The sequence below is a fragment of the Muntiacus reevesi genome, chromosome 17 (genome assembly GCF_963930625.1).
Source record: "Muntiacus reevesi chromosome 17, mMunRee1.1, whole genome shotgun sequence".
In the NCBI taxonomy this organism is placed as follows: domain Eukaryota; kingdom Metazoa; phylum Chordata; class Mammalia; order Artiodactyla; family Cervidae; genus Muntiacus; species Muntiacus reevesi.
Window position 1 is genome coordinate 6,826,132 of NC_089265.1, and position 21,090 is coordinate 6,847,221.

General features: G+C 38.6%; 1 protein-coding gene across 1 annotated transcript; it reads left to right on the forward strand.

Moving 5' to 3' along the window:
* Window positions 1-12,032: 12,032 nt before the first annotated feature.
* LOC136148743 (disintegrin and metalloproteinase domain-containing protein 25-like) lies at window positions 12,033-17,528 on the forward strand. The gene is made up of 2 exons (XM_065908419.1): window positions 12,033-14,108; window positions 17,391-17,528. Exons 1-2 carry the CDS (start codon window positions 12,033-12,035, stop codon window positions 17,526-17,528), a joined length of 2,214 nt encoding a protein of 737 aa, XP_065764491.1.
* Window positions 17,529-21,090: the final 3,562 nt, after the last annotated feature.

Sequence of the window (21,090 nt, forward strand, 5' to 3'; positions counted from 1 at the left end):
AATGTTCTGATTTCACCTGAGGAAAAAGCAGAAAAGTTCCAACTTCATCTTAGAAAGAAAAGCCTAGATTTGTGATTTCAAAAAAAAAAAAAAAATTCAAAATCTTGGAAATTTCTCACTTTTTTGTTTTTAGTTTAGTAGACATGTTACAGCATGTGTCAGCAATCACAGACAGAAAACCCGAGATATTTCATTATTCTGGATCATAAATATTACCAATTAAATAATGAGTAAAAATATGCTAATTCCCAGAACACTTTGTTATTTTAAGCAATTTAATGGTTAATTTTTCATAAAATTATCTGTGTGTTTCCTGAGAAAAAGCACAGCTCACACAGTGTGTGTGTATGTGTACTTTTAATTTGCTATCTCTTAATTCTGAACATCCTTCTCCTTTGTACTCTGCTTTGTCACGCAGTGAATGGGAACCTACGAATCTCATTTCTTCTTTGCTAGTCCTCTTATTATTCATTTCTGCTAACAGAACTAGAGGGAGACTGGACAGACTGGAGACCTGGGGAATTTTTCACTGCTGTTCACGTCACTGTTGTGTCATTAACAGCTCTTTCTTTACAGGAAGGTAAATTTCAGTCTGTGTTTTATTACTATATATTCAGACATACATATACTGAGTTTTCATATCTATATATAATTGTACATTACATTATATTTATATATTAGTAATTCCTTAGTAGACATTACTTTTCAGCCTCAGAGATACTGGCATGGCCACCAAGCATCTTACCTTGCTCAGTTTTCAGTCCCAGGTCGTTGAGTTACCAAATACCTGAGTCCTAGAGTGAGCCCTAGATCCATGGGACCTATTCAAAACATGTAGGTTTATTAATAATACCTCTTCACTTCAAGCGTCAGCCCGAGCAGTAACAGTTACATCTTCTTCTTCATAACTCATTGCTATCTCTGTGGTGTGCATTCCACTCTTGTGACTGAACTCTGAGTGATACAGTATGTGGCATAACGGGGAACACGGAAAGGAATCTGATATCAGAAGATTTGAAATATTCACACTACAGTGCTTACCACCTTGGGGACATAATTTAAACTTAGAATAACTTTAAAATCAGAAAAAAGAGGAAAACCATATGTGCCACTCAAACTTCATAACTTTTTTTTTCTAAAATGGATGAAGAACATGCTTATAATTCTCTTTGGAATATGTAAGTCATAGCAACCATCTTTCCTCTAGAAAAATCCTAGATAATGCCAACTATATTTTAAGAACCAAATTTAAGGACATCAGAGAGCTGAAGCAACAACATAGAGTAAAAAAAATGAAAACCAGGCATCAAAAAGAATTTCTGAAAATTTGGACACTTGCTAGCTATGTTTTCGCCTGAGTACTTGCTGATACTGTATGTGATTTAAGCATTAGGTCTGGTCCAGTGAAAGGATATCTGCTGAAGGAAGAAGTATCCAGTGCTCTTAGTTACTAGCCAAGGCTAGATTCACAAGTTAGACATTGAGGGGCCTCTAAATAATAATCATTGTTTCCCATGTCTCCACCACAGCTAACCTCCCTATTCATGCTGCGAGTCCATAGACGCCTGCCAACCCCACAGAGCAGTTCCACAACAGTTTTGGAGTAAGGGGCGGAGTTAGAGATAGGGGTGCAGTTTTTGGCTCTGAGAGACCAAGGGGACTTGCAATCATGGTTGCATCTGAACAGAGACACAGATGCTTACACAGTCAATACACCAGACCTCCATCTGTTCAGGGGTCCTGCTTGCTTCAACACCCTCTTCCTTGTAGGCAAAGGTCCTGGGGCAATGCAGAGGGAGGGAAAAACACACACTTAATGGGAACAGAGCCAGATCAATTCTGGCTCTCAGGGCTTCTGCTCCTGCAACTTGGGATCAGACCCCCACCCCTGTCAGGGTGTTGATGGCCACTGGGCAGAGATGAAATCTTGTCTCACACACGGCACTGGCTCTAGCCCCTTCATATGCAGCCGCATCACCTGCCAAAGCTGTAGTAACCAGGAAAGACATGTATCTACATCAAGTCTGTACTATCATCCAAGGTACTGGACACACACAGCCCATATATGGAAGCTCACATGTAAGAACCTCAAAAGATAACTGTTTTACCTAAATTATTAGAGGGAGAGAAAGTTAAGCAAAGTGAAAAGGCATAGAAACTACTCTCAATTGAAAAAAAAAAAAAAGAACCACTGAAAATAATGAAACAGAAATCAACCATTTATCAGGTAAAGAAATCAAAATATTGGTGGTAAAAATGTTAACTGAATTAAGAAAACTAATTGATGTAAGCAGTGCCTGTTTTAACAATGAACAAGAAGATATAAAAACTATGCAATCAGACATGGATAATTCAATTATTGAATTTTTTAAAAAATTGTATAAAGAACAAATAGCAGAAGGAGTGGTTGCTGTTGTTATTCAGTCACTAAGTTATGGCCAACTCTGTGACACCATGAACTGCAGCATGCCAGGCTCTTCAGCCCTCCACGATCTCCTGAAGTTTACTCAAATTTGGGTCCATTGAATCAGTGATGCTATCTAGCCGTCTCATCCTCTGCCACCCATTTCTCCTCCTGTTCTCAATCCTTCCCATCATGAGGGTCTTTTCCAATGAGTTGACTCTTCGCATCAGGTGGCCAAAGTACTGGAGCTTCAGCTTCAGCATCTATTCTCCCCATGAATATTCAGAGTTGATTTCCTTTAGAATTGATCAGTTTGATCTCCTTGCAGTCCAAGGGACTCTCAAGAAACTTCTCCAGCATCACTATTCAAAAGCATCAATTCTTCAATGCTTCGTATCTTTTATGATCCAACTCTCACATCCATACATGACTACTGGGAAAACCAAAGCTTTGATTATCTGGACCTTTGTCAGCAAAATGGTATCTCTGATTTTTAATATACTGTCTAGTTTTGTCACAGCTTTCCTTCCAAGGAGCAAACGTCTTTTAATTTCATGGCTGAAGTCACCATCTGCAGTGATTTTGGAGCCCAAGAAAATTAAATCTGTCAGTACTTTCACTTTTTCCTCTTCTATTTGCCATGAGGTGATGGGACCAGATACCATGATCTTAGTTTTTTTTTTAATGTTCAGCTTCAAGCAAGCTTTTTCACTCTTCTCATCAAGAGGCTCTTTAGTTCCCCTTCACTTTCTGCCATTAGAGTGGTATCATTTGCATATCTGAGGTTATTGATATCTCTCCTGACAATCTTGATTCCAGCTTGTGATTCATCCAGCCTGGCATGTCACATGATGTACTCTGCATGAAAGTTGAATAAGCAGGGTGACGATACACAGCCTTGTCATACTCCTTTCCAAATTTTGAAGTCTATCATTCCGTGTCCGGTTCTAACTGTTTCTTCTTGACCCAAATACAGGTTTCTCAAGAGACAGGTAAGATGGTCTGGTACTCTCATCTCTTTAAGCATTTTCCACAGTTTGATGTGATCCACAAGTCAAAGACTTTAGTGAAGTCAATGAAGTAGAAGTAGTTGTGTTTCTGGAATTCCCTTGCTTTATCTATGATTCTACAAATGTTGGCAATTTGATCACTGGTTCCTCTGCCTCTTGGAAACCCAGCTTGTACATCTGGAAGTTCTAGGTTCACGTACTGCTGAAGCCCAGCTTGAAGGGTTTTGAGCATTACCTTGCCTAGGATGTGAAATGAGTGCAACTGTACAGTAGTTTGAACATTCTTTGGCATTGCCCTTCTTTAAGACTGGAATGAAAACTGACATTTTCCTGTTCTGTGGCCACTGCTGAGTTTTCCTAATTTGTTGACGTATTGAGTGCAGCACTTTAACAGCATCATCTTTTATGATTTTAAATAACTCAGCTGGAATTCTGTCACTACCTCTAGCTTTGGGCTACCCAGGTGGTGCTAGCAGTAAAGAACCCACCTGCCTATGCAGGAGACATAAGAGACACGGGTTTGATCCTTGGGTTGGGAAGATCCTCTGGGAGGGTATGGCAACCACTCCAATATTCTTGCCTGAAGAATCCATGGACAGAGGGGCCTGGCCGGCTACAGTCCATAGAGTCACAAAGAGTCAGACTCTAAGGCAACTTAGCACACACATACATGCTGCTGCTGCTTCTAAGTCACTTCAGTCGTGTCCGACTCTGTGCGACCCCATGGACGGCAGCCCGCCCGGCTCCCCCGTCCCTGGGAGTCTCCAGGCAAGAACACTGGAGTGGGTTGCCATTTCCTTCTCCAATGCATGAAAGTGAAAATTGAAAGTGAAGTCGCTCAGTCGTGTCTGATCCTTGGCGACCCCATAGACTGCAGCCTACCAGGCTCCTCTGTCCATGGGATTTTCCAAGCAAGAGTACCAGAGTGGGTTGCTATTGCCTTCTTCGACACATACATGCACACACATATATACACATACAAAATTATGTCATGTGCAAATAAAGACAAATTTGCAATCTTCTTTTCATTCACATGCCTTTTATTTCTTTATCATGCCTAAATGCCCAGGCTAAAACTTCCAGTACCATATTAAATAAGAATGCTAAGAGGAGACATTCTCATCTTCTTGATCTTGACAAAAAGATCTCAATTTTGAACAACTGAGAATAATGGTGGTTGTGGGGTTGTCATACAAGACATTTACTATGTGAGGTGTATTTATTCTACAACTATTCTGTGGAGGATCTTTATCACGAAAGGACATTGTATTTTATCAAATGGTTTTATGCATCTGTTGAGATGACCATGTGGTTTTTTGTTCATTCTATTAATGTGTCCCATATATTGATTTGTGTACGTAGAAACATCTTTGCATCCAGCAAAAAATGCCAATTGGTCACTGTGTATGAACATTTTGCTATGTTCCTCAGTTCATTTCCTAACACTTTTTTGAGAATACTTTCATCTATCAGAGTGCTTATTGATATGTAAAGGTTTTCCATGTTTTATATTTCCAGTTTCTTTTTTCCTCTGTTTCTGCCTATCTTTATAAATTGATAACTTTCCACAGTGGTATGCTCTATTTCTTTTTTCTGTTTCTAGACTATACTCCAGATTTTTGCTTTGTAATTACCCTGAGGATTACTGAAAACATCTCATAGTTGAAACTGTCCATCCTATGATGATAACAAATTATCTTCATTTGCCTATAGAGTCACTCTTTTTATGTTTGATGTCACAATTGCTATCTCTTTTAATGATGTGTATTTATTAACAAATGAGAGTAGTTATAGTAATTTTTCATAATTTTTCTTCAACCTCTATACTATTGTTAAGTAGTTAGTACTCCATTCTATTATACAATTAGAAATTTCTAAATCTAACTAATTTTTCACATTTAACAGGGTGTTGTGTACTTTATGTTCCATATAGTTGATTAGTTTTTTTCATATTAGTTTGAAGATCTCCTTTCAATATTCCCTGCAAGACAGGTCAACTGGTGATAAACTCCCTTAGTTTTTGTTTGTTGGGGAAAGTGTTTATCCTTCAAATATGAATAATAACTTTGAATGATAGATTATTCTAACAGGCAATTTTTTAATCCTTTAAATATGCCACTGTAGTTTCTCCTGACCAGTAGAGTTTCCACTATGAAATCCACTGATAGCTTAATAGAGCTAATTCATAAGTTACAATCTAAATATCCGCTCCTTACCCAGATTGCAATCAGAATTACCTGACTTTGATAGTTTCAGTATGATATGTCTCAAAGAATATCTTTTTCATTGAGATAATAGTGTGATATATTAGTTTCTTGAACTAAGATCTCCTAGTATGTGCAGGTGTGAGAAGATTTCTGCTATTACTAATTTAACTAAATTTTCTATCAATTCCCCTTCTCTCTTCACCGTCACACAATTATTTAGATATGCATCATTTCAATGGAGTCCCATAGATAATGTAGGTTTTTTTTCATTCATTTTAGCTTCTCACTTTTTGTTCTTTTGCAACTTATTTCAAAATTCCTATCCTCTAAGTCATTTATTCTGTCTTCCATCTTTTCTACTGTACTACAGTTATTTTATCTATATCTATATAGATATATAGCTATAATATCTATATTATATTCTTCATCTCACTCATCATGTTCTTCAGCTCCAGAATTTGTTTTGTTCTTTATTAGCCTTTCTCATTTTTTTGTTTTTTGTTTTGTTTTGGTTTTGGTAAAGAACTCATTCGGTTCATTTATATTTTCCTAATCTAATTGAATTGCCTTCCTAGGATTTCTTATAGTTCACTGACTTTCTTCAGTATACCTATTTTCAATTCTTAAGCATCTCTTTTTCAGGATTCATGACTCTGGGCTCAGTTGTTAGAGATTTATTGACATTTTTGGTGATTGCACAGTTGCTTTATTTATTAAGTCTCTTGTTCTATCAGCTACACCCAGAAGAACATATGCAGCCTTTGCAAGGTCTTGGCTGTTCATGTCCCAGTGCAATAGTCACAAGGCTCTTCCTGGGTCCAGAATGAGGAGGACCATTACTCGGTTGATACGGATATAAAATTGGTACAGTCTTAAATGCAGCAGTTAAACCTAGAAAATAATCCAATAAAAAAGAGGTGCTTTTCATTCTCTTATGTCATGTAAGATCTCAAATAAAAATCTTTGCTCAGAGATCAGTTGGTTACTCTCTATGATAGGGCCGCTGCTGCTTCGCTTCAGTCCTATCCGACTCTGTGCGACCCCATAGACGGCAGCCCACCAGGCTCCCCCGTCCCTGGGAGTCTCCAGGCAAGAACACTGGAGTGGGTTGCCATTTCCTTCTCCAATGCATGAAAGTGAAGTTGCTCGGTCGTGTCCGACTCTTAGTGACCCCATGAACTGCAGTCTACCAGGCTCCTCCGTCCATAGGATTTTCCAGGCAAGAGTACTAGAGTGGGTCGCCAGTGACTTCTCCAATGATAGGGCTAAAGATAGAAAAGACCATGTGTGTGTGGTCAGTCGTTTAGTCATGTCCGATTCTTTATGAACCCATGTACCATAGCCCACCACTCTCCTCTGTCCACAGGATTTTCCAGCAAGAGTACTGGCTGGAAAGAATACTGGCATTTACCCCTCCAGGGTGTCTTCTGACCCTGGGATCAAACTCAAATCTCCTGCAATGGCAGGTGGGTTCTTCATCACTGAGCCTCCTGGGAAGCACCGTGGGTACTATTCATCCAATTCCAAGGAATTCAAGGGCTTAACAAGTTCTTGTTTATTTTCTGATGCACAAATGACGACCGTTTCCCCCAATCCCTCCTGGTATCAAGTAGTCTTATTAATACAAAGGTGTCAAGTTAACTGTAAAATGAAGGGGAGAGAAAATAGGAACAACTTATGCCACCACGAGCTAGCATCACCACCCACACTATACTTTCTTCATCTCTCTTCCTTGTAATCTCTTTTTGCCACTTCTTTACTGACAACAGTTCTTCCTAATGGATGAGGCACACTTATTTACAGATGTGAAATGTCTCTGAGTTATCCTTGATCTTAGAGTGAGAGTCATGGATGGTTAATGATGCCTTAATCCTTGAACAATGGTTTAAACCAGATCAAACTTATTCTGGAACTCGAAGCAATTCAACTGTTTCATTATGAGGTTCTGTGCTGAGGAAATAATCTGGGATGAGGGAAACAGTGTGAATAAAAACACTAAAGTATGAATAAAAAACACTAAACACTTATACTACTGTGCAGGGAATACATGGGATGGGAATAAGGACTATAGTCAGGTTTATTCACATTGAGGAGTAATTAGAGCATGATGGAAAAGGCAAAGCCCGAGTGTGGAAGACCTTTATCCAATTGCCATGGTCTTTAGAACTGGAGGAGCCTTGTTGCTAAGCGCTTCAATCTGGAACATAAACAATAAAGAGAAGAAAGGGGGGAGATTTTTATTGCTCTTTGTCATGTAATGTTTCACCTTAAAAAATCTTTGTTCACAGAGCTTGGTGGCACAAACTATCACAAAGTTATAACTAGCAAATACCATGGTAACCATTAATTCTACCTGTGGTAAGTCTTTCAAGAATTTAACTGTGAAGGGAAAAGTGCCAGAATTTGTGCATGTGTGAATTCACAAACACACATCCATACAAACAACATGATTCTTGTGAATTTTTCAAAACTAGAGGGCTTTCTGTGACCTTTATTATGTCCTATTCTGCTCTATTCTACTTGACTGAGAGTTAAAAAATAGTGTAATAATGCATTTTTTCAATTTGGAAAATACTGAATTGGGCTGTAAATGCAAGTGAGGAGGCAGGTGATAATTATGATACCGAGATGACTCAATTTGATGAAGCTGTGGAAAATATGAAAAAAGGAACATATGAGATGACATGTGGCAGTCTCGGTTGAAGTGTGTGTGCTAGTGGGGCACTGTCCCACATTACTAGTGAAAGTCTTACACTCCCTCGTGAGCAGCGTCCCTAGAGTCCCTGACTAGGGACTATATAACGACCATCATCCTTCTTCTCACCCGTATATTCCCATACGTAGAATGTAGAGATGAAAATTGCAAGGATTCTACTCACAACTTAGAGGTTGATGTCCTAAAAAAGATCCCATTTAAGGATTCCATTTAATGATCTTCCTTCATTATGAAGCCTTGATATTTTGTGAAATATGCTCCTCTTTAGTACAAGAAAAGTACCCTAATACCCCAGGATCTCAGATTTCTTAAATGATGAAAAAAAAATACTCAATCTAAAAAGTTAACTAACTTTTTAGTTAGTTAACTAACTAAACTGCAACTAACTAAACTAACTAACTAAACCCCACCAACTAACTGCAACAATAAAGGACAGAAGTATCAAATTCTGCATTAAACATACACAAAATAAAAATCTTGTAGTTTTATGGTTTAAAGTACCATTCTTTAAATTCAATAACTACTTGTGGAAATAAAGACAATAGATTATTAAGCTGAGGGTCCTAAGTGCTAAAGAGAAAATTTAGAAAACTAGCATGTTAAGAAACAACATTACTATATCCAGGCAGAAAAGAAAATTTAGAAAATTAGCAAGTTAAACAATACTACTATATGCAGGCAAAAAAGCTCAATGTATTAAAAACAAAGTGTTGAAGAAAGTATCGGTTCATGATTTCATCATTTTGACTGAAGTATCAGGGATCTCTGGCTTCCCAGGTGGCTCAGTGGTAAAGAATCTGCCTACTAATTCAGGAGATGAAAGAGGATACAGGTTCAATCCCTGTTTAGGAAGATCCCCTGGAGTAGAAAATGGCAACCCACTCCAATATTCTTGTCTGGGAAATCCCATGGACAGAGAAGCCTGGTGGGCTACAGTCCATGGAATGGCAAAGAGTTGGACATGACTCAGCACACAGCACACACACCAGGTACTTCATGACAAGTTTAGCCTGCCTTTTACTCATTAATTACCATAAACATACTCTGTAATTTACTTCCTGAGCAGTTTTGCAGTTTTTGTTAAGAGTGCGAAAGCAAGTGAAAAAACCTGAACTAGTTTGGGTTGAGGATTTTATTCAACAGTGGTTGAATTGATAGGATCTAAAACAAGACTACAGTAGTAAAACATAAAATAAAGGGCACTGAAAAGGGGGGAAATGATGAAAAATTATCTTCATCCCTTATAAATCTGAGGAGTGAATTTTTATTAGAAGTAAGGTTGTGGTTAACAGTTTAATCATATGCAGGAGTTAGGGCAGTCAAGGTGATATCAAGATACAGGTCATGTCCTTAAGTCAATGTCTAAACATTGTTGAAAATGAGCTGTGAAATTACACTAGACGTTCACTCACTTGGTACCCAGAAGATGAGTGAAATTACTGGTGGATAATACCTTAGTAAATCAGATGCCCAGTTCTTTGAGGTTCGTGTAGGACTGAGTTGAGAATCGGTTTAAGAGTAAGAGTGTAATGTAAATGGTAGCTTAATGAGGGGTTTCCCTGGTGGTTCAGACAGTAAAGAATTTGCCTGCAATGTGGGAGACCTGGGTTCAATCCCTGGGTTGGAAAGATCCCTTGGAGGAGAGCATAGCAACCCACTCCAGTATTCTTGTCTGGAGAATTCCACAGACAGAGGGCCAGGTGGGCCATGGGGTCACAAAGAGTCAGACATAACTAAACGACCAACTACCCCACAGCTTAATGACATGGCTAACTGTTTAGAGGTCTGGAAGTAGGTTTATTCATCAAAGCAAATGACTAACAAATGTCTAGTCTATATGGCACATGGAGATTCTGAGAATGGAAATTTTCTCTGCTGGCCTCCATATTGTCATCTTATCCTTTTGATTTAAAGGTTCAGCAGAATTAACGAGGAATAAGAGGCTTTCTGTGAAGAAGGGTGAGCACACAGGATGTTGCATCTTCCTTTGATGAGATGAAAATCCCACAAATGACAGGAAAGTGATTCCAGAGAAAGGAACACAGAAACAAAATATGTTCTAATTAAGCAGAAATGACCACAGGATCTAGTAGATGTTAGGTCCTTCCTTAATCACGCATCTTTCACTTTTATATTACCTAGTGTGGGAAGCAGACTGTATCAACCTGAATTCGAATCTTCAGAGCTAGCTTTTCTGTGTTTTTCTCAACTAGGCCAAGGGTTCTTACTGTAAACAATAGAATTACTTTAATGAACTGATAAAGACAGTGGATAGTTCACTAGGTAAGTTAAAGCAAGCATTTTAAATATAAAGTATTGAAAACACTTTTAAAAATTCCAAATGTGCTATTTCCCCTAAAACCTCTGTTCTAATTAGAGTTCTAGACCAGTTAATAATCTTGATCTGTGTGTTCATTTATGTTTTCTAAGTGTATACCATCATGTATGAACATTACATGTTTTTCAAATGCTTTATTCAAAGAAGAAAGCAGAAAATCAGTATTGCCAGCCAGGCGTGTTATCAGATTTCATGCTAACAAATATGTGATAACACATTTGTATTATGGAGATAATTGTAGATGGTATTTTCATATGGTATATGTATTATCGGTTTTTATTATGAAATAATACATTGTGAGGTTGGAACTGATTACCTTAAAACCCTATAATGTGGAGACTCTGATGTCTTTGCCACTCGGAGACAATGTTTCCTTACTCCAAGCTGTCCTCCTTCCTTTCAGGACCCACTGATGTCCTTTGTACTTCTGAATGTTATTTTGCATTCAGTACATTCCCATTTTCAATTGCTACACTCCCAGCTACACTGAATTCCTTCCCTTTCATAAGGGTACAGGTTTTTAAATGCTGTTCTTCTTAACAGTATAATAGAATGTAAATACATTTGAGTAACATCCATCAACAACCCAACATATTCCCCCTCCCAAGACCACCTTTGTCTTCTAGTCATTGAATTAGGTAGCATTACAGTAGATGCTCAAAGTTGTGAAAGTAAGCAGTGTTGGACTCCTGCAATTTCATAGATTTAGATGAAGAGAAATGCAGAGGACTTAGGACAAATAATAACTTGTCACATGGAAATACATTATATGAACAATGAGAAAAAAATAATATCTGTGAATAATATTTATATCTCTCCTGAGTATTATGACTAAATAATTCTTATTTGTAAGTAAAAGGAAGTCCTATATTTTATTATCAGAAGATCCAAATGTGTAACACAAGACTCCTTTATCAGGATGTGATATTCATTCACCTTTCCATTAAGACTCTTTTGTGTTATATATTGTGGAAATGTTTGCACATAGTAATAGATACAAAGAACTGTATCGCAAATCACTATGTGCCCTTCCTCTAAATTCAAGTGTCACCGTAGGCCATTCTTGTGTACTCACACAATCTCACTCTGCCTCACCACTACTTAAGAGCATGTCAGACATGTCTTAAGTCAAACTCTCGTTCATCCTAACCTGTACCCTTCCTTCTTCCTCTATCTTGGTTTGCTCTTAACTCCCACCCAGTCCCTGTTCTACTTATTTTTTTTTTTTTCTTTTAGTGCTGCTGCTTTGACTGTGTGACTTTGCCAGAGAACAAACTAAAGGTTAACATTGAATACATCAGCTCAGACAGAAGAGACTGAATATTGATGTATCCTGTCCTGCCCTCTTTTTCTACCAATGGCTAAATATGATGGCTCCGTGATAGGTGTTGGTGAGTTCCTGATGTATATGAAGGTTACTCTCCTGCTTCTCTGGCTGAAAGCATTCCTCTTCCTTCCTGGATGGCCCCAGGTTGGGCACTCCCAAAGACTTGGCCCCCCAGAAGTGGTGATTCCCCTGAGGGTAACACCCACTGGCAGAGGCATGAAGCTTCAAGGCTGGATCTCTTACAAACTGTATTTTGGGGGCCAGAGACATGTTGTTCATATAAAGGTCAAGAAGAATTTTTTGTCCAAAAACCTCCCAGTGTTCACCTACACAGACAAGGGTGTTCTCCTGGAAGACCAACCTTTTGTCCAGGATGACTGTTATTACCGTGGTTATGTGGAGGGGGACCCAGAGTCTCTGGTTTCCCTCAATAACTGCTTCGGGGGCTTTCAAGGCATGTTACAGACAAATGACATTGTTTATGAAATTGAACCCAAAAGGTTTTCTACTGCATTTGAGCATCTAATATATAAGGTAGACAATGAGGAGACAAAACTTTCATACATTAGATGTGGGTTAACAGATGAAGAAATAGCAGGACAATTGAAGTTTCAAGAAAGCATTAATCCCACTTTGATGCAAAGTGCATATACAGGCTGGTGGACCCACAAGTATTTTCTTGAAGTTGGAGTGGTCGTAGATCACTCTCAATATCTTTATCATGAAAGTAATGATACGCTTGTGCAGAAAGCAGTGTTCCTTGTTTTAAATGGAGTAAGTGACCTTATGAAAGCACTGGATCTTGAGGTACTTTTCAAGGGAATGGAGATATGGACTAAAGAAAGCCTTGTTGAAGTAGAAAATATTGGAAGTGCATTGGATAACTTTTGCAAATGGAAGCAAAAGGGCTTCCAGAAACGTGTGCCCCATGATGTGGCACATATTTTTGTAAAAAAGAATTATGGTATCACTCTTGGCTTAGCTTATGTTGGAACAGTGTGTTCACTTCCTTATAACTGTGGAATTGAGACTCTCTCAGCTGATAACACTTTTCTTTCATCATATGTTGTGACTCATGAGATGGGTCATAATTTGGGTATGGCGCATGACGATCCCAAAATATGTAAATGTGGAACAGCAAAGTGCATATTGTTTCCATATGTAGCATCAACAACTAAATTCAGCAACTGTAGCTTTGGTTATTATTGGAACCTTGGTAAAAGAAGACAGTGTTTGTTCACATCACCAGATCCACAGGCACTCCTCAGGGAGACACGCTGCGGGAACAGTGTGCTTGAAGAAGGAGAAGAGTGTGACTGTGGATCCTTGCAGATGTGTATGTCTGATCCCTGTTGTCAGTTAAACTGCACTCTAACCGTTGGTGTCAACTGTGCTTTTGGGCTTTGTTGCCTTAATTGCCTCTTCAGGCCATCAGGCACCATATGTAGGAAAGTAGAAAATGAATGTGATCTTCCAGAGTGGTGCAATGGGACATCCTATCAGTGTCCAGAAGATGTGTACATGCAGGATGGGACCTCCTGCACAGGCGGTGGTTACTGCTATGAAAAGAGATGCAATGACCGCAATGAACAGTGTAGGGAAATCTTTGGCAAAGAGGCCAAGAATGCAAACGTGAGCTGCTACAGGGCGATGAATACCCGAGGTGACCGTTTTGGTAACTGTGGTATCACAGCCAGCTCATACATAAAATGCAGCATGTCAGACAGCCTGTGTGGGAGGATTCAGTGTGAGAATGTGAAAGAAATTCCCCTAATGAAAGATCACACTACTTTGCATTGGACTAAATTCAATAATGACACTTGCTGGGGTACGGACTACCACCTCGGGATAAGAACACCTGATATTGGTGACGTGAAAGATGGTACCAAGTGTGGTCCCACAGACGTCTGCATCAGAAGGAGGTGTGTCTCTTTTTCCACTGTTCCACGTTCCTGCTCACCGCAGCTCTGCTCTTTGAGGGGGGTCTGCAACAACAGGCAGCACTGCCACTGCAACTCCGAGTGGGACCCTCCCAACTGCCAGAAAAAAGGTAGAGGGGGCAGTGTGGACAGCGGCCCGCCCCCTGCCCCCGAGACAGAAGAGAAGGTGGAAAAGAGGAGCCTGCTGCCATATTTGCTGATTCCTATTTTGTTTCCACTACTATGTCTGTTGCTTTTCCTTCTGCTTTTCATGATACCAAAAAAAAAAGATGATAAAGCAGAGGAGCCTGTTCCACCTAAAAACTGAGAAAAATTAGAAATATGTTATGGCTTCACTTAGGATGTAAGCACAGAATATTCTAACTTTACCTAAGGAAGAAACACAGTATGTGCCTACTGAAAAAAAAACAAAAAAGGAAAAACCAATAGCTCCTGTTTCAAGAGACTACCAAAGCCTAATGATCTTTCCCAAGTATTAAGTTGCAATCTCCTGGAAGTAACAATGTTATAACATTTGTCCTAGATCATTGGCAGAAAATTCCAACTTTTTCTAATCATTTGGGACTATAAACAACCAATAAACACAAGGTCTACTAATCCCTAGCCTATTTCTACTTTCTGTTATTTTAAGCAATTTTAAGTGGTCAGTTTTTATGGAATTATTCTCTTTGTGTGTCTTGAGCAAAGACAGTCTGTGGATGGTGTTGTGTGTGTGTCTGATTTACCTTTCCTCCGTCCCACACGCCCTTCCTCTTTGTGCTCTGGGCTTGTCACACAAGGACTGGACACCTACAAATTAGATGTCTTATATGCCAAACCTCTCCTATTCCTTTCTGTCAATGGCAGGAACTAGAGAAAGATTTGAAACCGGGGAAAAGTTGATTTGTATTCATGTCAGAATTGTCTCATTAACAGCTTTCATCTTAGCATCAACCATAATTTCTGCTATATACATATTTGGTTATACTCAGAACCAACAAGATTGTAAGTCTCAGACATACTGGTACTGCTACCAAGCATTGTAGCCTCACTATTTTCAACCCCAGGTCTAAATCTTCACCAAATCCCTGAGTTTCCCGTACCAGCTGGACTAACCCTCTCCTCAGGGATCACATACTAGACCCATGGGACCTACCTCAAAGATTCCAAGAATACTACCTCTTCCCTTTGATTTCTACTGTTAAAAAGGAGTTTAATTTCATTTTTAATTTTGGCTATTCTACTTCAGTTTAAGATTGTCCATTTGGTCTTAAATATTCATTTTTATTCTATGCCTTCACTGATATTCAGAGTGGCCTTTTCTACAGCTAGTATTTGGTCAAAATGTGCTTGACTCCCAATAGCCAATGAGAGTCTTGCCCTTTTTTAATAAATTTCTTTGTGGCCTGGAAATTTCAAGTCTGCCCATACCATACTCTCATTGTTCCAGGTGGGTAGTTACTCCTTAGCACATGTGCATAGCCTTCTAGACACACGCTGATGACTCTGATCCCAGGAGGAATTTTCTTAGCTGTGGCCTTCTTTGGTCTCTTTGTTACATTTCTGGGGAACTGCCATTATGTTTGTTGCTATTAGATTCATAAAGCTGGCACTCCACTTTCAAATGCTGGACACCAAAACCTCCACTATTTGAAACAATGAAAGAAAGTTGAAAGTGTTAGTTGCTCAGTCATGTCTGACTCTTGGGACCCCATGGACTGTAGCCTGCCACACTACTCTGTCCATGGGATTTCCCAGGCAAGAATACGGGAGTGGGTAGCCATTTACTTCAGGGGTTCTTCCTGACCCAGGGATCAAACCTGGATTTCCTGCATTGCAGGTAGATTCTTTACCCTCTGAGCCACCATAGCAGATATTTAAACATATGAAAAAATTATTAAGAAACTTAGGTGGGATGTGTCATTTTAAGTAAAAATATAAATGAATAATATCAATTTATAAAAGGTAAACATCTGATTGACAAAATGAAATTAATAACAAATGTATTATTTTCCCTACACTTTACCCAAAGACAGCAGTCCTCAAAGGTAAACTGCTGAGTGTTAAACCTTAAGGAACAGATCTCAATTATTCACAAGCAGAAATTACTTTATAGGATAAAACTAAAGGATAAGGTATTTAACTAATATTATCCATCTAGTAAAAATCTGAACAAAAACAATACAAGAAAGAAATACTGACTTCATGTACAGAGATTGAACAAAAATAACAAATAACAAATATATCAAATTCAGCAAAAATAAAGAAATAACATCTTAAGCAGAAGGAATAAAATAACATTTTCATAAAGTAGGGTTTATTCTTTTAAAGGCAAGGGTAGTTTATGTAATTTTTTACTGGATATTAAAAAAATAAAACATATGCTCATCACAGCACATACAGAAAAGCGTTAAATAACATTTAAACTCTATTGACAATGAAAAGTATTTCATAGTCAGGTAGGAATAAAAGCAAGCTTTCCTAACCTAATAATAAATATCATTGAAAAATTAATAAATGAACATTCTTTAAAATGAACTTTTTGAAGTTCATAGTGAAACTGGGAATAAATCAGTATTGTTCTTTGTCACCACTTACATTAACTTTTAAATTGTTATTGAGGTATAGTTGATTTACAATCTATTAGTTTCAGCTGTTCAGCAAAGTGAATGTCACTACTTATATTAACTTTTTATTTCAGGACCCAGAAAAATTAGATTGAGAATTAAAAACTATGGAACTGAAAAATAAACATAAAAACTGCCATTAAATGTAGCTTACACGAATTTCTATGTATAAAATTCTACTATAAAAATTCTAAAAGCTAAGAAGAAAGTTTAGAAAATACAAAATATTTTAAACAACAAGTAAAGGATTCTTACAAGTCAATACAAATAACAATTGCAAATTGGTTTATCATATATATTAAAAATCAGTAAGTAGAGGAATGAGCAATGTGGTAAAATGAACAATGTGGTAAAATGTAAATATTTAATGGAAATATAGGAGATGTATACATTTTCTGATAAGCTGAAATAATTTCATCATTTTTAAAGGAATTATTCCTACTGAGATTTCAAGTAATTATTTGACCAAGGTAATAAGCAACATAAAATTATGTTTACTGGAAACAATCACAAAGAAGTAATTATAATTTGTAGTGATGTTAAAATAATTTATTTGCATCAGCCTGGCTTCCACTGCAAAATAGAAAAACTCCTCCACTACATTAAAAAGGAAGATTTAATACTGGGAATTGGTTGATTACAAAATTCACACTAAGGGCTAGAGAAAGAGACTCTAAGCTTGAGTCTGAAAGGACTCATGGACCATAATCATAAGCTGGGTCTTCCTGAGAAACAGAACCAAGAGGTGATACAAATATGAGTGAACCAGAAAAGAAATGAATGGTACTCTTGAGACAGAGACAAGAAGTGGAATACCTGAGCTTTTTTTATTTTTGAGGTAGGCCTACCTTCAGAGCGGAAGTGACACAGCAGCTCTCCTCAGAGCTTGGCCCACCGGTTTCCCACAGGAAACCTGCTCTCCAGTTCACGTGCTCCTTGATGACAGAGTTCAGAATTGGTCACTGGAGTATGAAGGCTGAGAGGCCCCAAAATCTGTAGTCAGCACACTGGAAAACCAAAAAGTAAGTGGAAGAGCCGTAGAAAAGGGTTACTTCCAGTTGGGAATCCAACTGGCTTGAGAACAGAAAAGACCCGGTGTTTCAGTTCCACGAGGAAGGAAGGTGGCCTCAAAAAGAAATATCAAATATCCCATCTGCCCGTTGTCTCTATCTTTGAGTACTGTTCATTCCTTTTCTAAGTCACTTATAATCTCACCTTGACAGTCTGTGTTCTAAGTACCAAATTATAAAGTTCACCAACACCAATTTGCCATATCTCAAAGTAAGAGAGAAAAGGAAGGAGGAAAAAAGGGTAAGGCTGCTTAATTTATAATACATACAAGGATATATAACATAGATGCTATGTATGTGTATTAGGATGACAGAAATTCCTTGTTTCCATTTCTTGGTCTCTTTGCCCTCAGCTGATGTCTCTTTCGGCCGGGACCTCTACATGATGGGGTAATTCACTCAGACTATTTAAAAAGCCACTTTCTGCCTGATGAAACAGTAGAATTAATTTTATTGCATGCTTCTCCCTGTGTTACTGAACAACGCAAGTCCAAGTGCCTGACATACAGTGAGGCCAAACTTTGCTAAAACACTGGAGTTTGGAAGAGAGAAAGGTTTATTACGGGGCCATGTAAACAGATGGCTCGTGCTCTAAGAACCCCAAAATTACTGAAAGCTCTCATCAAAGCCCTTTGAAAAGCAAAAAAGGGGAGGGAGGGATGAGGTTAACTGTTGCAAAGGTTTAGATCCTTTGTTCTTAAGGTCAGGTCATGGTCAGGTAACGATGTTTCTGTAAATCTCTGCCAAATGAATGTTGTTCTCTGACTTGACAAGAGAGGGCAAGGTCCCAAGGTACACCTTTCACCCTCCAAGGTCCTGGTCCTGGCTAAGATGAGACAGAGTTCAGTAGGCAGCTCCCTCAGGGCCTGGCCCCCAGACCCCACCCAGCTGTCATCTCTAAAGAAGTCAGGCGCCCAGCCAGCTGGCTCTCAGGCTCCTCAGGCCACCCAAAGTGGGAGACTAGGTCCCGCAGACTGCGAGCCAGAAGACTGCCACTGCAGAGAGCAGAATGGGGGAGAGGTTCACTGCTGCCCGGAGGCCTGGGCTGAGGCTAGTGGGTGACCACGGTGAGGGCTCTGAAGCCCGGCAGGACACAGCCCCAAACCTGTTCTCTGGGGCCCCCAGTTCACCTGCTGGCCCAAGGCTGGGTGACCTGAAGGGCCTGGGAGAGAAGGCCAGCATCCTCCTCTTACCTCATTCTCCACCTCACGACCACCACTCCACTGTTGTCTGAATCCCCTCACTAACTGTGGTTTCTTAACCGTTGGTTGCTTGTGGGCAGGGCCCACTGCTGCACCGCCCAATGGCTGAGCAGGACCCACTGCCTGGTAACAGGGAGCAGAGAGATGATGCGCAGCAACGGCCGCTGTGCTGAAGGCTGAGCTCACCGTGCTCTGTTACACTCCAGTACGCATCTCTTTTATTATTATGAGTGATAAAATGGGGAGATCATGGAAAGCATTTTTGGTGAACACTGAGATATGGAGGTTGTCTTAAACAAGAACTAAACTAGCTACTTTTGCAGAATTCAATTTTTAATAGAAAGAACAACCAACTAATAATAGTTATTCAGTTCTAGTTCTCTGGAGGGTATTTTCTTTTAAAATGAACAAAGCCTATTATGACAGCAACTGACAGTTATTTTTGTTAATGATAACATTTAAGCTTTCAAATATTAGGCTTTTGAAAAATTTGGAACCACCACATTTTCTAACACAATGTCTTTCCTGATGAGATTGGCTGTGACTTTTTAAAATTTTTTTCTTTTTTTTATTAAAATGTATCAAATGTGGAAGCTTTTCATTACTTAGTAATTTTCCAAAGTGGCAAAATATTCATCCAAAATGTAAGATATGCCAATAAATTTTAAATGTAACAGGACAAAATTATTATTGATATGCTTTCAGTTCATTGACTGCAGCTAACATTTAAGAAACTACCATTTGTTATGTTTTGAAACAGTACTTGACAAAAATATCCATAATTATCCAAAAATATTGATACTCCTCTCTTTTCCAAATGCATTTTTATTTCTGTGAGGCTAGATTTTGTTCATATACTTTAACCAGTAAATCACATGGCAATAAATTAAATTCAAACAGCAGATATAAGAATCCATTCAATATCTCTTTCATTAAACCTGACATTAAAAACTGTCACTTTTCTCTTTACATTTTTGCTTTGGAAAATATAATTGTTCTTCATTAAGCATATTAACATGTAATGTTTTATTACAATTAAAATGCATGCTTTGTAATTGTTTCCTTTTAATTTTAATACAGTAAATATAAACATATATACCCAATGTTCTCAAATACTTTAATTTCATATTATTTAATATAACTTAATGAATCTATCAGTAAGGATTCCATTCAGCTATAAATAATACAGAGCTGAAAATAGTGACCGAAACAAGACATAGGTTAAATTTCTCTCTCATGAAATCTTGGGGATTAAGCAATTGAGAGTTAGTATAAAGTATCCAAAGTATTTTAAGACTGGCCTTACCAGGTAAAGCTCGTGGTTTAGAACTTATTATTATCCAATATGGAATTCCAGCTATTAATTTCTATTCCCAGCATAACCTTGAAAAAAAATGAGGAGAAAAACACCAAACATACATACTAGCTATCTTTTAAGAAAGTCAGTCAAAAACTATCACAGGTTGTTTCCTCTTCTGTCTCATCGTCAGGATACAATTATACATGGCCAGCTATATGTGGCTGCTCGGAGGCTGAAAAACCTCGAGTTCACTCTGGAAAGCCATATGTGTACAACTCAGACATTTGGGGGATTAGTAATGGTATGCAAGAAAAGGATTCAAACAGCAAGTTAAAACTCTATTCTTTCCCTAATTTGCTACATGATATGTTTCCTATTACTTAAACTTTCTGAAAGACTTTTCCTCAGCATTACTGTTGGACCCTACTCTCAGGCCCTCCTCTCACGTTAATAATAGTACCTACCTACTGTTATTAACAGTATGAGAATACTTGCAAAGAGCTTAGAAAACTGTAAGCACGTTTTAGTCACTATTTGTGCCTAGTCGCTCAGTCGTGTCTGACTCTTTGCGACCCCATGGACTATAGCCCAGCAGACTCCTCTGCCCATGGGATTCTCCAGGCAAGAATACTGGAATGAGTTGCCATTTCCTTCTCCAATTCACTATTTAAGTATGGTTATACTTGAATATGGCTTCCCTCATGGCTCAGAGGTAAAGAATCTACCTGCACTGCAGGAGACGCAGGTCCAATCCCTGGATTGGGAAGGTTTTCTGGAGAAGGAAGTGGCAACGGGCTCCAGTATTCTTGCCTGGGAAATCCCACGGACGGAGGAGCCTGGTGGTCTATAGTCCAGGGGGTCACAAAGAGTTGGACATGACTTAGCGACTAAAACAGCAAAATTCTTAAATATAGGCAAGTTTTATTACTACATCCAAAGGACATGTTTTAAGAATTTTAAATACGATGAT